The sequence below is a fragment of the Crocodylus siamensis genome, chromosome 7 (genome assembly GCF_052110815.1).
Source record: "Crocodylus siamensis isolate JL-2025a chromosome 7, ASM5211081v1, whole genome shotgun sequence".
Taxonomy (NCBI): domain Eukaryota; kingdom Metazoa; phylum Chordata; order Crocodylia; family Crocodylidae; genus Crocodylus; species Crocodylus siamensis.
Genome location: NC_143401.1, coordinates 97,823,261 through 97,840,668, shown reverse-complemented (window position 1 = coordinate 97,840,668; position 17,408 = coordinate 97,823,261). Strand labels below are relative to the sequence as shown.

At 66.9% G+C, this 17,408-nt stretch overlaps 1 protein-coding gene and 1 pseudogene across 1 annotated transcript in view; one reads left to right on the top strand and one right to left on the bottom strand.

Moving 5' to 3' along the window:
• SLIT1 (slit guidance ligand 1) overlaps window positions 1-17,408 on the top strand; it is a 51,638-nt gene that overhangs the window by 6,589 nt on the left and 27,641 nt on the right. The window contains exons 2-4 of the mRNA XM_090057324.1: window positions 1,878-1,949; window positions 2,694-2,765; window positions 7,086-7,157. Coding sequence (XP_089913450.1) covers window positions 1,878-1,949; window positions 2,694-2,765; window positions 7,086-7,157 — 216 coding nt within the window. The remainder of the gene's footprint in view (window positions 1-1,877; window positions 1,950-2,693; window positions 2,766-7,085; window positions 7,158-17,408) is intronic.
• LOC149860205 (U2 spliceosomal RNA) lies at window positions 14,953-15,133 on the bottom strand (annotated as a pseudogene).

The following is a 17,408-nucleotide window of genomic DNA, read 5'->3' as shown; positions in this document are numbered from 1 at the left end:
GCACGGCGGGGTGCTAAGAGATGGAGCATCGATCCCCTTCACCCACAGAGGCTTGGAGTGAGAGCGTCCTGTCTCAAGCAGGGTTAGCCGAGACTCGCTGTCATCTGCTTGTTGTCCCTGTGGTCACTGCCCCTTGGAAAGGACAGAGCCCAGCTTGCTGCTGTTCTGGCTGTGGATGAACAAGCTCCAAAATCACCTGATTTCACCAAACCCCTCCCGGGCTCTTATTCAGGCCCCCTCTGAAGTACTTCCCCAGTGACAGCGAAGTGAAACGAAGCACAGAGGCAGGTTATGTCCACGTCCGTCTGATGTAAAAGCCGTGCACAGATGAAACGTGGACTGCGATCGCTAGAACTCCTGCTCGGGATGAACCTCTCCAGGGGTGATGAAGGTGCTTAGCCTGGGGTGGCCTGGACAGCCTAGGCCTGGCCCCATCGTGAAGCCGAGGAGGCGCTCGGTGTGAGAGGCCTGTGTGGTGGGGGGGCTTTTCATAACGATGAATTGGGTTAGGGCTGGTGCAGCTTCTCTCTGTTGTCCCCAGTCTGGGGGACAGGTGGAAAACAACCTGCAGATCATCAAGCATCTCCTTAACGAGCCGTGCGGTCAGGCTTCCATCTGCATTGCGCACTGCTAAATTGCCGGTCAGCTCTAACGAATCGGGGTGGCGAATGCTGGTGCCTGGCACCCCAGCGCCAGCCGGCAATGGGTTGTGGCCGCTGAGCCCAGGAAGGACTGGTGGCCTGCAGGGCTTCGAGACTGCCCAGCATCGGTGTGGGACAGTGCTCGGGAGCGTGGTCACTTGGATGGCTTATGATGGGGCTGGCTGGACCTTGTACACCCCGGGTGCATCAGGAAGGGAGATGTGGGGAACTGCACCTTGAAGGGGCTCTGGCATGAGCTAGCTGGCCTTGGTTGCAGCAGTGGGCTGGGGCTTGGGCTCCATGATGCAGGTTGGGTGAGTTTGGGCACTGCATCGAGCCCTGGGCTCTGAGTGGTCCCTGAACACCCTCCTCTGGAGCTCCTTTGAGAGGGAGGTGGGGGCATGTCTGGGCTGCTTGTGTCTCCCCAGCATGGCAGCAACGGTCACCGCCCGCCTGGAGAAGGGGACTCTGCCTCTTCCCCAACAGGAGCCTGAGCGCTGCATTCACCTCCACGGGGCAGGGGTCGATGGTGCCCCAGCCCCCACGCTGCCCCTCGCTCCTACACCCCCTGACATCAGAGCCAGCCTTGGGCCCATTTCCCTGTCCACCCTCCATGAAACCCAGCTCCGTCTCTCCTGCCTGGGAAACGTTGTCCGTGATTTATGTCCTGACCAGCTGTTTCTGCCCCTGGGCCTGGGGAGTCGCTTGGATGAGCGGAGAGCAAACCTGGGGTCGCTGGAGTGGGGTGGAAGAGCCCTGAGCCCCTCAGATGCCCACAGCACGTGTGGGGAGGGCTGGCACCACCGCGGCGGTCCCCCAGCTCCGTCACTCTTGCCCGGGGTCGCCAAAGGCTTTCCTCTGTGCCGCTGACCCTGCTGCCGAGGGGCCCCGCGTGACCAGGCCTCAGGGACCAGGTGCCTGCTGCTGGGGTGTCCCGGAGGGCAGCGTGGGGCGACGGAGCCGGGTGCCGGGATGTGCAGGGTGCAGGGGACGGGGATTGCAGGGGGCACGGGGCTGTGCCTGGAAGTGCCAGGGCCAGCTCACACCCGCCGGCAGCCCCTCTGCGCCTGTCCCGGGCTGGTGCAGGGAGGGAAACCTTGCCTCGAGGCAGCGCTGGGCAGCCCTGGGCCGGGACCCCAGCCCCTTCAGCAGGGGTTGTAGGCTGTGTGCAGGGTGCGTGGGCGGGAGCCTGGCATGGTCGCACAACTCACCAGCTGCATCTTCTTGCCCCCGCAGGGAGCTGAACGGCAACAACATCACCCGTGTGGGCAGGAACGACTTCTCGGGGCTGAAGCAGCTGCGCGTCCTGTGAGTGCCCTGCGCCCCTCCGGTCACGGGTCGAGGGGCTGCTGGGGGCGGGGGCCTGTGACCGCGGTCGCACGCAGGGACGTGGGGCTGGCGCGGTCGGGTGCCAGTCCCTGCCCATGGCTCTGGCTAGGAAGCGCCCGAGGGGCTGTAGGAAGGGAGTCTGCAGGGCTCGGGTCCAGCTGCTGACCCCTGGCAGCCTCATTGTAGCCCCTGCAGACAGACCACGGGACATGTCAGGCCTGGCCCGTGGGACGTGGCGGCTCTAGGGGGAGCAGGGGTCATTGTACGGTTGGGGCAGCATATGGCCCTGATGGTCAGACATGACTTAAAGTGGCTCCCTCGGGTGCATGTGGCCTGCCTGGGGTCACAGGTCACCAGCCTTGGTGATTTGGGGACCTGCAGGGTCCGTGGCAGTGTCAGGACTGGGCGGGGAAGAAACCAGGATCAGAGGAGAGGCTGGAAATAGTGCCCGGGGGGTGAGGGACCATGGCCCTCGGGTGCTTGCCCCCGGCTGGGGTCTCTGCCCACGTGGTTCGAGTGCCCGGAGCAGAGCCACGGCCCTGGCGCCGCGTGCGCAGTGGCTTTCACAGCCCAGGGACAGGGCGCTGGAAGAGGCGTGCGGCAGGAGAAGCGAGGGCCGAGCGCGGCGCCGAGGCCGAGAGCTGGCCGCGTCCCCTGCCGGCTGCCCCGCGAGCGAGCCGGCCCCGGCCGTGTGCTGACCCGCGCTCTCCTCCTCCCCCCCAGGCAGCTGATGGAAAACCAGATCAGCACGGTGGAGCGCGGCGCCTTCGATGACCTCAAGGAACTGGAGCGGCTGTGAGTGTCCGGGGGCTGCAGGGACGGCAGGAGACCTGGCAGCTGGGGCAGGAAGGCATTTCCCCTGCTTGGGCTGGTGCAGACTGGGGAGGTTTTGCCTTCCTCTGCAGTAGGGGCACGGCCTGGGCCTGGGCTCTGCAGCGCCCACGACCCCCCGGCAGCAGCTGGACATTGGCAGCCACGGCCCCACCGCACCCCGGGGGCAGGGGTGGGGGTGATGCCTGGGGCTGTGTCGGGGTGACTGTTGTGTTGGACACGGGGTTTGTCTGGGCTGGTTTGGAGTGGGCTGATCCTGCCCTGGGCTGGGCTGGGACTAGATGTGACCCCGCAGCTCCCAGCCTTCCCTGCGGCTCTAGTTTCTCTCTAAGTCTTGGGAGTCCTGTTGAGACAAGGCTTCCCAGCCCCCTCCCAGCGGAGCCAGACCTGAGGCCGGTGCTGCATGTGGACTTGCTGCTGTGGACCCTGATCCTGCCTGTGCCCTTGAGCCAAGCGGTCCGGTGTGGCCAGAGCTGAGGGGCGACCTCCGCGGGCTGGAGGAAGCAGGGGGTGATTTGGGAGGCAGTGCTCTCCCTCTGACCACCCTACTGCAGACCCCCCGACCACGGGGAAGAGCTCGACCAGGAATCCTCACGTCAGCTCACGGAGGTCATTAGGTCCAAGGACGTGGTCGTCATGGGGGACCTGAACTTCCCAGACATCTGCTGGGAGGAGCGGTCAGCCCGGTCTGACCGCTCACGTCGGTTCTTGGCCAGAGTGCAGGACCTCCACCTAACCCAGGAGGTGCACAGCCCCCCCCAGGGGAGACGCCTTGTTGGACCTGGTGCTGCCGCGGGTGATGACCTGGTGCGGGGGCTGCGGGGGCTCGACCCCCTGGGCGACAGTGATCATCGCCTGCTGGGATTCACCATCCAGCGCAAGGTGGCAAAGGCTGGCAGCAAGGCAGCGGCCCTAGATTTTAGGAGGACAGACTTCAGTGAGCTAAGGAGGATAGTTTGGGAGGCGCTGAGGTCCCGGAGGGGAGGGGAGCCGGTGTCCAAGGAGAGTGGTCGCTCCTTAAGGAGACGATCCTCCGAGCCCAAAGGGAGGTAATCCCAACGAGGATCAAAGGGAGCAGGAGAGCACACAAGCCCCCATGGCTCACCAAAAGCATCCGGGAATGTCTCCTTGCTAAAAAGGAGGCGCGCACCCGATGGCGGGGGGGGGCATCCCCAGGGAGGACTACACTGCGGCTGCTCGGGACTGCAGGGGGGTCAGGGAGGCCAAGGCGGAGATGGGACTGGGACGAGCTTCCCAGATCAAGGACAACAAGAAGTCCTGTTTTAAATACACAGGGGGCAAAAAGAAGGTACCGGGTAACGTGGGGCCCCTGCAAGACACACTAGGAAATGTGGTCGTCACGCCAGACGACAAAGCCAATATATTTAATGACTTCTTTGCCTCCATTTTCCTGAGCAGGGACTGGGTCACCCCCCCACCAGGCCCTCTCAGGCCCCCGGGGAGGCACACCCAGGCTCAGGGTCGGGGAGGATCTAGTCAGGGAGCGTCTGGCGGGACTGGATGTGTTTAGATCAGCCAGTCTGGACGATCTCCACCCCCGAGTGCTGAGGGAATTAGCTGCGGTCATTGCAGGACCCCCGGCACGGCTGTACGAGCACTCGTGGGGCTCTGGTGTGGGGCCGGAGGACTGGAAGAGCCCAACGTGGTTCCCACCTTCAAAAAGGGGAGGAAGGACCCGGGGAACTACAGGCCAGTCAGTCTTACCTTGGTCCTGGGGAAGCTGTTTGAGAGAGTTATCCTGGCACATGTCCACGAGGAGCCGGGGGGGAGATTGTGCTTCGGGGCAACCAGCACGGGTTCATTAGTGGCAGGTCCTGTCAGACCAACCTGGTGCCTTCTACGACCAGGTCACCAAATCCTTAGACGCAGGGGGAGCAGTGGACATCGTCTTCCTGGACTTTCGGGAGGTCTTCGACACTGTCTCCCACCCCGTTCTCATTAAGAAACTGGGGGCTGTGGTGTCGACCCCCACACAGTCAGATGTGTCGCCAACTGGCGGGAGGGCCGCGCCCAGAGAGCAGTGGTGGACGGGTCACATTCAACCTGGAGGGACGTGGGCAGTGGGGTCCCCCAGGGCTCGGTCCTCGGGCCCGCACTGTTCAACATCTTCATCAGTGACTTGGACGAGGGGGTAAAAAGCACCTATTCAAATTTGCTGATGACACTAAGATGTGGGGGGACGTGGGCACACTGGAAGGGAGGAATAGGCTGCAATCGGACCTGGACAGGTCACAGGGGTGGCAGGATGAGAACAGGATGGGATTCAACACGGACAAGTGCAAGGTGCTGCACCTGGGGAGGAAGAACCGGCACCATACCTACAGGCTGGGGAACTCCCTTCTCATCAGGGCAGAGGCAGAAAAGGATCTTGGAGTCATCACTGATGCCAAGATGAACACGGGCCGGCAGTGTGGGGACACGGTCAGGAAGGCCGACTGCACCTTGTCCTGCATCCACAGATGCATCTCGAGCAAATCCGGGGAGGTGACCCTCCCCCTCTGTGCGGCACTGGTCAGGCCGCAGCTGGAGGACTGCGTCCAGTTCTGGGCGCCACACTGCAGGAGGGGTGTGGACAGCATGGAGAGGGTCCAGAGGAGGGCCACTCGCATGGGCAGGGGACAACAGGGCAGGCCCTATGAGGAGAGGCGACGGGACCTGAACCTGTTCAGCCTCCACAAGAGAAGGCTGAGGGGGATCTTGTGGCCTGTTATAAACTAGTCGGGGGGAGCAGCAGGCACTGGGGGAGTCCCTGTTCCCCCGAGCATGGCCAGGAGTGACCAGGAATAGCGGTCACAAGCTGGCAGCGAGGAGATTCAGACTCGATATCAGGAGGCACGACTTCATGGTCAGGGCAGCTAGGATCTGGGACCAACTTCCAGGAGAAGTGGTGCAGGCCCCTACCCTGGGGGTGTTTAAGAGGAGGCTGGATGAACACCTTGCTGGGGACATTTGACCCCAGTGCTCTTCCTACCATGGCAGGGCGTCAGACTAGATGATCTGCTCAGGTCCCTTCCGACCCGACCAACTATGAAACTATGACCGGGGCAGTAGGATGTGCTCAGAGGGGTGCTGGACATGCCCTGCCTTGCAGATACCCAGGGTGGGGGCACCTCATGGGCCAGCAGGTCTGTCCCCGTGCACAGGGGCAGCGCAGGACACTGGTCCCTGCGCTGGGGGTCCCGCAGCCCCTCTGCAGGAGCAGGCAGTCTCGGGCTGAGCTGGGGGGCAGAGCTTTGCTCTCCAGCTGAGCGCACCCGGCGCGCTCACTCGCTGCGTGACCTGAACCCGCTCCGGCGGCTCTGGGTAATGGCGTGTGAAGCGCTGTCTCAGGCTTGGGGGCCCTGCAAGATCGAGATCCGGGGGCCTGGGAGGCGCTTGAGAGAAGCCATTGCTGCTGCCTGGGTCTGAGCTGCTGCTAACAAGGGAGAGGCTCATTACAGGCTGCTAGTCTCTAAGTAAAACGACTCCGCGCTGCCCAGATCCCGGTACTGGCTGGGCAAGCAGGCAGGGCTGTGGCTTGCCCCAGGCATGTGGTTGGGGTGCTCGGGGGGCGGGGGATGTCTTTTGGGAAAGCAGCTGCCAGCACGGAGGCTCCCACGCAAGCCAGGCTGAGCTCACGGAGCAGCACCATGACCCCCACGCCCCGCAGGACCCTGGTCCCCCTGCTCCCCACTGTCCCCCCTTGCTCAGCGGCCGTCGATTCATTCTGCACTGGGCCCCGCTGTGTGCGTTAGTTGTGCCGGCTGCCACGTGGGGCCGGGAAGAAACGTTTCCCCTCCTGCTGCTCCACGTGCCAGGGGGTCTTTCTGTGCCCCTCAGAGGCGCTGGTGCTCCTGCTGGCACCGACCCCGCAGGGTCGTGGCTGGAGGGTCTTGCCCCTGCGCTTGGGGGTCTCGGCACATTTGCCCCACTGTGCAGAGGCAGGAGCTGGGCTGGCCGCCCCACGCCAGCGCCTGGCAGCAGCCGGAGCCAGCCCCACTGTGCACAGCCCCAGCTCCGGGGAGCATGGCAGGCACTGGTAGGTGGGGGGAGTCAGTGCTTAAGCTGCTTGATTAGGAGCTTAATTACACCAGATCTGTGCAGGTGTTTTACAGTCCTCCGCCCTGCCCCCGGCTCAGGCACACAGCTGGTTCAGCGCAAGCCGGTCCTGCGGGACCTCGCTGCCCGCCGGGGCCGGGGGCCGGGGGCCGGCTGGGGCCGGGCCCTTCTTCCCTGTCCTGCCCTGCCCTGCGCTGTCGTAACCGTCCCTCTCCTCTTCCGCAGGCGGCTGAATCGGAACCAGCTGCACGTGCTGCCGGAGCTGCTCTTCCAGAACAACCAGGCCCTGTCGCGGCTGTGAGTCCCTCGGCGCGGGCCCCGTGGGCGCGGGGGGCTGGGGCGGGGAAGGCACCGACCCGGCGTCCCAGGCCGGGGAGCGCCCATAGTCGCGGAGGCTGGTTCCCCAGGGCCCGCGGCGTGGCACTGGAAGATCGGCGCCTGCCCGGGCTGGGCTGGGCGGCCGAGTGCGCCGGAGGAGCCGGTGGTCCCGCCACCGGGTGCAGCTTTCTCCGGGCTGCTGCAGACTTCCGGGGGATGTGGGGTCAGTGCGTCTGCCCGGGCGCGGGCCCACTCCGCGGCTTTCCCTTGCATCCTCGTGCGGCCCGGGTGCGGGGCACGCGCGCTCCTGTCCGCGGAGCCAGCGGTCTGCCGTGGCTCGGGCGCTCCGCGGGCGCGGCAGTGACTGTCCCCCTCGCGCCCCGGCAGTGGGGCTGGGTGGGGAGGGAAGGCCCCCGCCCCGGGCCGAGGCTGCAGGGGCAGCTTGCACCGTGGCGGTGATGGGCTGCTTGCTCCAGGGGCTGGGCCACCCCATCGTCTTGGGGGCTGCGTGCCCAGCTTGGCCCTGGCTGGGGGGCGCATCTCGGGCCTCACTCTGCTTCGGCTCTGCCCGTGCCAGGGCGGGCAGAGGGAGACCCCAGGCCGCCCGGCGAGGCAGCAGAGCACCGCCCGGCCCCGGACGCCCGTGCCGCCATTTGGGGTCTCGTGAGTGCTGCGGATGCTGCGGGGCTGGGGGTTGCCGGCCCCGGGGCGCGTCTCCGGCCCGTCTTCCCCTGCAGGTGCGGGCGGCGGGGGGCAGGGCCGCCGGCTCCGGGGTTGTTTCCTCCGCTTTGCGCGTGGGAGAGGCCGCGCCGGGCCGGTGCCAGGGCCCTGGCAGGCCGGTTTCTGCGGCAGCCGTTGCTATGGCGGCGGATGACTCGGGCTGGCTCCCCGCCACCGGGCACAACCGGGCTCGTTCAGCTCGGCAGCGCCAGAAACCCCCGGCGGAGGCGCCGTGCCCCCCGGCCTCCCCTCCCGCGCGGGCCGAACCCCGAGACCCCGGGCTTAACCCTTCCCTTGCTGGAACCCCCCACGCTGCCCCCGGGGGCAGGAGCGGGCCCGTGTGTCCCGGGCTAGCAGGGCCCCGTGCCCCGGCTCTGCTGCGGGGTGCGAGAGGCTGGCTGGTGCAGGCCAGCAGCCGCGGGAGGCTGGCGGTGCCCCGGGCCCGGCTCCGGCTGCCCTGGCACAGGCTGACCTCTCCCCCGTCCTGCTCCGGATGTCATCGGTGCCGCGGTCTTGCTTGGATTCAGCCCCGTGGGGGCTGGGCTCTGGACTGAGACTCCGGACGCTGAGCCCAGACCCCGGCTCCTGGCAGGGCCTCGGGCCTGTCGCTAACTCCCCCGCTGGCAGGCCCCTGCCTTGCCGGGGTGGGCAGATAACGTCCCCCCGGGAGCGTGCAGGCCTGGGAGCACCAAGGGCAGCACGGCGAGGACGTGTGCCGGGCCTGCTCCCCGCAGCCCCCGCGCGAGCTGCTGTTGCAAAGGGTTAACGCGGAGCCGGCTGCCAGCTCGCGTGTGAAATGGTGGCTGGGCGCCCGGCTCGGCAGCGTCTGCGGTGGCAGCTGAGCGCGCCGCCTCCCCGCTCGTTAGCGCGCGGCACTGCTGCGGGCTCAGCTGCGCTGCAGCCTGCCGGTCCTCGAGAGCCAGCGCGGCCCGCAGCCCCCACGGCTCGCGCGGGCAGCGCCGTGCCAATGCTTAAAGGGGAAACGTCTGTAGTGTCACAGCAACCTGCTCAGATTGCTAGTAGTAAGACATCCAGCCTGCGGGTGCAGCCACGAGGCAGCCCTGGCGCTGCAGGGGTGCTGGCGGGGTCCCTCCGCGACCATGCATTTCACGCAGCGTGGGCGCACACAGGGCTGTACGCGTTCGTGTGCATGTGGGGGCGCAGACCCGGGGCGGCAAGGAGGAGGGATGAGAAGGGGAGGGGAGGCTGCTGAGCTCCCTCCTGGCCTTCCTCCGAGCACGTGCCTGGCACCGTCCACCTGGCCCAGGGTCTCCGAGGCTGCGTTGGCTGGTTGCTGCGTGGGGCAGGGGGAATTTTATTTCTCCTCCTGCTTCTGGGCTTTGTTGCTTGCAGCATGGGGCTGGGAGATGATTCCACCCCCACTTCCTGCTTCATGTGTTGGGGGTTTAATCCTCCCCTGAAGGTGCTGGATGCTGCAGCCCAGGCTGGGGCTGGGCTGGGCTGTGCCAATGCTCCTGCTGCACCGACCCCGCAGGGTCCTGCCTGGAGGGTCTTCCCCCGCGCTCAGGCTCAGCCCCGCGCTGCACTGGGGCGGGGAGGGATTTCCCCCTGCTCAGACGGGTGCTCCCACGGCTCCATTACTCTGTGAGCGCTTCTCAGTGGGGGCGGCAGGGTGTGAAGCCCTGGGCACAGCCCTGCTTGGGTGTCTCGCCCCGTGGGGATGCTGGGTGTCTGCGGACCCGTGTTGTGGAGTTGTGGCACCGCGCGGGTTTGCTGCCGCTGATTGGGCAGGCCGGGCTCTGTGGCTGCCAGCACCGCCGTCCGGGGCCTGGCGCTGCAGCAGGGAACTCGGCTCTGCCAGGCTGCGCCCGGCCCAGCCCTAGCCGGCGACGGCTGCACGCGGGAGTCCCGACCCCCGGGCCGCGGCGCTGCTCCAGCCGGTCCCTGGCAGCGTCTGAGCCGTGTGGCTGGTTCCAGGGGCGCTGAGCCAGGCTCTGCTTCGGGACCTGGTCTCCATCCAGCTCCTGCCTGGAGCTAGCAGAATCCGGCCCGGCCCCGGCTGGGCTGGGTGCTTGGTGCAGGCTGCATCCCCTGTGCCCTGCTGCTGCAATGCCTTGCCCAGGACTCCTGGAGCCCGCGGCTCCGACCCGCTGGGCTGCCCGCCCGGGCTCCTGGCAGTGGTTTCCGTAGGAGGCTGGTTCCTCCCCACGGACCCTGTCCCCATGTCGCAGCTCCGGGGCCAGGAGCCTCCGCCCCTGCCCTGCTCCCAGCTTGGGGGAGAGGCGAGTCGGTGGGGGCTGGCCCCACCTGCCCACTGCCTGCAGGGCAAGCTTCCCAGGGCTGCTGGGCTGGGGTCTCCGTGGCCTATTGTCGGCAGTCGTGATGGGGCCTCTGATGCAGCGCGGGGGCCCTGGCCGGCTCTGGGTCCTGTGCAGCTGCCTCCTTTCCCCGGGCCAGGTGTAACCTGCTGCCCTGCAGGTGAAAGCGCCCGAGTCCGCGGGGTCTTGCTGCAGCAGGCTGTCCCCGGCGTGGGCTGCGGCCCTGGTGCAGGCCTGAGACGGCAGAGGGGAGGGATCCAGCATTGCTTTGTGCCCATGGCCCTGGGAAGAAGCACGAACACCACCGCGTTGCTGCTCTCCTGGCTTTGCTATACTCTAGCCTCTTGCAGGCCACGTCCGTGGCTCTGCCCAGCCTGAGCTCCCCTGGTGCGTGGCCAGGCCTTCCCCGGAGCAGCTGCTGCTGGATGAGGGGGGCAGACGTGGCTGGGGGACACATCTCCGCGGGCAGCTGGTGCCGTGGTCTGGCCATCACAGGGCGCAAGCTGGACTTGATGCCCTCTCGGGCTGCCTGGCGCCGTAGGGGGCTGCACCCGGGGAGGTGCGAGGGCCGGGCTCTTGGGTGGGGACACGCCGTGGCCGGAAGCTGCAGCCGGACACTGGGAAGAGAAATCGGGGGCAGCTGAGCTGACCCGGCAGAGCTGCCCCATCAGCGTGCTGCTGCGGGGGGACGTTACCCCCTCCGTGCTCAGTTGTGCAGTGTCATGGGCCTGTCCTGCCCCGAGCACCGTCTGCCCCACCTCCGGCTGGGCTGGAGCTGACACTGGGGCTGTCCCCTTCCCACCTCCCCCTCTTTTGGGAGCTCCCCCCGCCTTGAGATCCAGCCTGTCGCCTCCTGGCGCCCTGTGCCGTGGCCGTCGGTGCCCGGCTCGGCTCCCTCGCCGTGCCAGCCCACGCGCAGGGATTGGTGCACGCGGGGATAGCTCTGCATCTCAGCGCCTGTCTTTGCCGCTGGGTCCTGCGTAGCCTGTGAACTGGGGTCCCTGGGGGTCTGTCCTTGGGGTGGGCACAGGGGCCACCTCCCCGTGTCCCACCTCCATCCCTGGCAAGCTGGGGGCTGAGCATGGAGGTGCTCGGGGCAGGGCTGGCCGCAGCCCTTTGTGTGTGGGCCAAGGCTGCGGGCAGCCAGCGCTGGAGGAGCTGGGAGGCAGTGGGTTCACCGCGTGCCCGCCCCTCTTTATCCCCTGCTGTAACGAGGGGGTAGCTCATTAAGGGCCGCAGTGGCTGGAAGTGGCACTGATGCGACGTGTTGCCGGAGTGCGCGTGACCCCGGTCACCCCGTCTCCAACCGGGTTTAATTAAACCGTCAGCGCTGGCCGGAGGAACAAAGGGCTGTTTGCTCTCCCCTCCTCCCGGCGCAGCGGGGGCACGCGAAACGAGGGGCTGCTGGAAATGGATCACCGCTTGCCCCGGGGGAGTCGCTGAGGCGGGAAGGTGACCCCTGCCCGGCGCTAGTGCGGGGGCCTTCGGCTCCGCGGTGCTGGTCCCTGCATCCTTCTGCTTCTCACTCCCTGTCCCCTCTCTGGAAGCGTCTCCATGCCAGCTCCCCGTGGCATGGCCTGGGAGCCCAAAGGGGTCGTGGGCATCTCGAGATGTGGGTCATGAAGCAATCTGTTGGCATTTGACGTGGGCACGGCCCCTGATCAGATGTAGGGAGCACTGGGGAGCCTGGAAGGGCGCTACGCTGGGACCTGGCACGTAGTTGGTGGCTGGTGCGGTCCCCCCGGGCCGAGCTCGCGTGGCGAGAAGGGCGGGCAGAGCCTACAAATCGTATGCAGAAATGCAAACGAGAACAATGCCGCTGCGGGAGGCCGGCAATTGAATCGGAACGAAGCCGGGCACGGATGAAACGCGGGCTCAGCTCGCCGGCGGGCGCGGGTGGGCAAAGCCAAGGCAGGCGGCACGGGGGCAGCCTCCCGGCTCAGCCCTGGGGATGCCCAGCCTGGAAAACCCCGGATGTGCTCACCCCTCCCCACCTGTGCCGTGGGCTGCCTGTGATGCTGGGGGTCCCCAGCCCTGTGCCGGCAGCGGGGATCCCTCAGCGGCGTCACCGGGCACCGTGGCTCGTTGTTGTGTTAGATCCCTGGGAAGAGCAGGGCAGCGCCGGCTGGCAGCCCCCAGCCCCCGTGCACTGGGCATCTTCCTGCGGGGTCTGGCATCGCACAGCCCTGCCCTGATCTCAGACCTGGCCGGGGGCTGGGGCCATGCCGGGGCGCCGGCTGTGCCAGCTGCTTCGGCCGCAGCAATCCCTGGCTCCTGTGGCCTGGATTAAAACTGTGGCCCCAGCCGGGCCCTCTCTTCTCTTCCTCCTCCCGTGCAGGGCGCGGTGTCTCGGTGGCCACGGGCGCCCTGGCCCCGCGGCTCCGGGCGCCGTACCCCTTGTGCTCCCCGACAACGGGCCTCCTGTCAGCCGGGCCGGGAGCCGGGCGGCGCTTGCCGAATACCAATAAGGACGAAGGGGTGGGGAGTTTGTTGATGGAGGGGCTGTGTCTGGGCAGCCCCAGGCACCCCCTCTGCCAGTCTGGGAGGGGTGAGGGGCTCTGGCGTCCGCCTTGGCCCTGGGGGGTCCAACCCCTCTGCAACCTCGTGCAGCAAAGGGTTAGTTTCCCGTGTGTGGCCCATGACGGCTGGAAGGGAAGCTGGGAACAAATGAGCCGCTAATAGGTGGGGAGGCACCGCTGGGGCTGGCAGCCAGCTCGGGGGTGGAACCGGCCTTGGCAGGGGGGCTGCGGGGCGCCCGCTTGCCCTGGAGCCAGCCCCGTTTCAGCTCACCCCTCGAGCCCTGGCACTGCTGCAGGCCGGTGACACCTGCCTGGCACAGCCGCTGCCCGGGCGGCCTCTCCGGGCAGCGGTTACCTGTGGATGGGCCCTGTCCTGGGGCTGGACAGCAGCGGGCCGGCAGCATCTGCCGTAAGGCTCCAGCGCCTGGAGTCAGGGGATTCTGCTGTTGCTTTACCCCAAGCTCCCGCGTTCTCACGGCTGCGGAGCCATGAACCCCGTGGGGGGGTTGAGTCTCGTAATCATTTTTTAAGCCGTTCATAGGTTTTCTGGGGGCCTGTCCTCTAGTGCTTGGCGGCATGGGATGGGCAGCAGTGCCTAGTGCTGGGCAGCTGGAGAGGGATGCGGGCATGTGTTGCCCTGGACAACTGAACGCCGTCCCCCACCAGAGCTGCTTTGCCCCTGGGGCTCCCCTGGCTGGCACCAGAGCCGGCCCCATGCACAGATGTGGGAGCTGATGCCGGGCTCTGGGCTCTGCATTGCTCCCTTCTCTCGTCCACGTCCCCTGCCCGCCAGGAGAGCGCGTGAGGAGCTGGCGGCCTCCACCTCGCCCCCGCACGCTGCCACAGTGGAAGCACGGCACGCACGTGTGCCTTGCAGGGCCGGAGCAGCTGCACGAGTCCCTCGGTGTTGGCTCCATGTCTTAGAAAGGGGCATCGGTCGCTTTTGAGCAGGGAGCGCGGGGCACGGCCCCTGCATCAAAACTGCCTGGACCCTAAAGGCTGTAAGGGAGACAGGAGCAGGGGGAACCTGCTGGGACCCAGCCGCTCTCCCGTCCAGCCTCCTTGCAGCACCAGAGACTGGGCAGGATGGACCTGGGTCTGACCCCGCTCAGAGCTGCCCTTGTCCCGCCGGGCTCCACCATCCCTGCCCTCTGCCCCTTCCCCTGCGGGGCTGCCGTGGGCTCGCGGCGCCGAGCGGAGCATGAGCCATGCTGCGCGCTCCCCTGAAAGGGTTAAGCGCTTCAGGCTGCGTCTCCTTTGTCTGCGCGCTGGGAGCGGATGCGGACACCTTCGCTCTCAGGCTTCTTCCATTACCGAGAGTGCAAAGGGCTCGGAGACGCTCCGGGGGGATTTCCTGCCTGGAGCTGCCTGCAGCCGCTCGCTCCGGGGGCGGCGGGGTATCGCCGGGCTGCTGCTTGGCAGCTCTGCGCCCCAGGGCTGCTGCGGCCAGGCCTGAGCCTGGAGCCACCTCCGCCAAGGAGCCGTTTCTTCCCTTCCCATCACTCGCCAAAGCTCACGTTTGTCCACAAAGGACCCCAGACGCAGCGCTGCGTCCTGCTCTGGCGACATCGGCCAGCCGCCCCGGGACCCCCCAACTCGGGGCTGGGCCGGCTCGTGCCTGCCCGGTGCCAGCTGCTGGGGATTTGTTCACCCCAGCGTCGCTTGGCCGACGTCTCACCGTGGCGCTGCTCGTTCCCACTGCCACGGGCCACCGGGTCCGTCTCCCTCCTGCACCCCCGAAGGCGCGGAGCCGGCCGGGAGCCCGCGGCGGGGCTGGGGCGGGCGCGCCGCGGGAAGTCGGGATTTCCTTCCCGGATTCCTGCCGGTGTCCAGCCTGTCCTCTGCCCGCCCGGGCGCAGGCGGCTGCGGTTGCCCCTGCCCCGGGCCCGTGCGATTAACCCGCCGGTGGATTAGAGCGTCTCCCCCCGAGCCGCCCCCCTTGGCATGTGCGCCGCTCTTCAAGGCAGGAAAAGCAGGATTAATTTTTATAGCTCCCGAGGGGCTGCGGTAACCCAAGACATCTCGTCTCGCTGTCTTGTGGGCTGGGGGCAGGAAGCGGCAGCGGTGGGTTCCCGTTTCCCTGCCCACCTGCTCCCGCCCGGGGCGGCTTGGAGGGGGAAAGGGCCCTAGTTCGGGCCAGGGACGGTCCCTCGGTGAAGCCGAGGGGTGCGGATCTCTCCAGGTCCCCGGATCAGCCGGGAAGGCAATGACAAGAGTGGGGCATCCTTCCAAGATTTTTTTTTGTTTTTTTTCCTGTTTTTTTGCACCGGTCCTGGAAGCACTGAATACCAGGTCAATGCATGGAGTGGATGGAGCACGCTCCGGTTCCACCACCCAATACCAAAAAGAATCTGCTCAATATAGACCTCCGATGGAGGACATATCAGAGACAATTACCCTGGGGAGCTCTGGCAAATTATACATGACAATAAGCTACCCAGGACCCTCTTCCTAGCTCCCTGGGGGCAGGAAGGAGCCTCCCCTCTTCTGCCCGTGGGGAAGACGAGATGCACCGAGGGGAGGGGGCCCGGCGTCCCAAGTCCCAGCCCCGCTCTGCCCCGGGGGTAGTGCCCCGAACCCAGGAGTCCCGGTTCGACCCGTGCACCCACCGCCCAGAGCTGGGCGCGGACCCCGGGAGTCCCCAGCTTCCTCTGCGCCCCGGCCCCGTCCCTCGACTCGTGTTGCGTGTCCCACTGGTGAGACGCGCCCGGGCGAATCCCGCCCCAATGCACATGCCGCCACGCCCGCCCCCCCGGATGCCGGCACCGGTTCGGTCCCCGCCGCGCGGCCGCGTGGGCTCGCAGGCAGCCCCGGCACGTGGGTCCCATCCCGGGGAGGCCGCGGTGGCGCGGGTCCCCTTCCTGGCCTCGCCGGCAGACCCGGCACGGCGCCGAGAAACCGCTGCATGTGCTTTTCCCAGGGGCCATTGTTCCCGGTTGCTAGGAGACGTGGGTTTTTAGGTGTCGCCAGGGAAACTGGGGCCTGGGTATTTGGTTCAAGGTCAGGCTCCATAAAGGCGGCAGAATGGGCTGGGCGGCCGGGGCCCTCCTCAGTCATTTGTCAGGCTCCCCCGGCTCCGGCTCCTGGCACCGGCGCTTGGGGGGCCAAACCGAAGCCCAGGGTGGGCCGGGGAGGGCGGCGCGGGGCCCGTGCCAGCTCCCCGGCCCACCCGGGCGTGCGGCCCGGAGCGAGGCCTGCCCCGGTCGCCATGCCTTGCGCAGGGGTCCTGGCGGGGCGGGCCGCCACGAACCCCGGCGTCCCCAGCCGGCGCCCGGCGGAGCAGAGGGGCTTGGTGCCGGCTCTGCCGGGACCGGCAAGGCCTCGCGCCTGCTCCACCTCTGCAAACCCCGCCGGGGCCGGGGCCGGGGCCGGGGCCGGGGCGTCTCGGGACGAGGCAGCAGCCAGGGGCTGGACGCGGTGACCAGCCCCTCGTGCACCGGTCGGCCCAGGGCGGATCCAGGGGGCCCTGGTGCACGTGTGCCCGTTTCAGTCCTGCTCCACCCAAAGTTTAAACCCAGCTGCCTGGCTGTGCCAGCAGCGTTTCCAGGCGGGCATTTCATAGTGTCATAGTTGGTCGGGTCAGAAGGGACCTGAGCAAATCATCAAGTCCGACCGCCTGCCGTGGCGGGAAGAGTACTGGGGTCAAACGACCCTGGCAAGGTGTTCATCCAGCCTCGTCTTAAAGCCCCCCAGGGTAGGAGCCAGTTCAGAGGCGGTCACTTGACTTCGCGGCTCGCTGTCATCTCCCTGCTCCGCTGGAAACTCGTCGTTCTTTACGACCCTCTTTTCTTTTAACTGGTCTCGCTGTTCTCCCGGTCCAGCCCCCCTGCTGCTGCCCAGTGGCTGCTCCTGGGCACAGAGCTCCTATTTCACAGCCCTGCCGTGTCTGTAACTCATTGCGATGAAGATCTGCGGGTTTTGGCTTCAGTCCTAAACTGAATCGCGCAGCCCTGGGCCCCCGGCCTATAGTAAAACTTCTAGGTCATTTTTAATTGGAGAAGAATCTGTGTCATTTTAGACATGATGGTGCACCACGCCGTCTGCACCCCGCTTTGCAAAACCCTAGATCTGGCCGTGGGCTGGCTGGTCTCGGGATCCATTCAACACCCGGGGAGCCCTGAACCTTGTGAGTGCCAGGAGTGAGTGTTGTGCAAAGCAGGTTGGGGGGACCAACAAGGTCTGGGGCTGGGAGAGGGTGCTGGGCCCGTCCTCTGTCTCTGTAGCAGTGATCCCATGCAGTCACGCGTGCCCTGGAGTCCAGCACCAGCATACGTGCCTGCGTCCTGTCCTGCCACACTCGCCATCCTGGGGGTTGCGGTCCCCTGTCCCGCATGCAGGGACCCCCCCCCATGCACTGCAGCCCCTGACCCTGCTTCTCCATCCCACCCGGCTCGTCCTGCCCCTAACGAGATTACAAGTGGCTCCCAGGCCTTTGCTATCCAATTATGCCGGCTGCAGGCACCTGGTGGCCTCGGCGCGGTGGGGGACCTGGCTGGGGTCTCCCTGCCATGCCGCTGAGCTAGGGTTGGCTCCAGCTGGAATGAGCCGCACGCATGGCCATGTTTGTGGGCACACCGGGAGGGGGCAGACGGCAGACGAATTTAAACAGGATTACAGGCAGCTGATGGCTTCCAGATGGGCATCTCTGCAGGCCAGAGAGCTTCCTCAGACCTAGAAGGGGCTGGGGGCTTCAGGAAGGGGGAAAGAGGCTG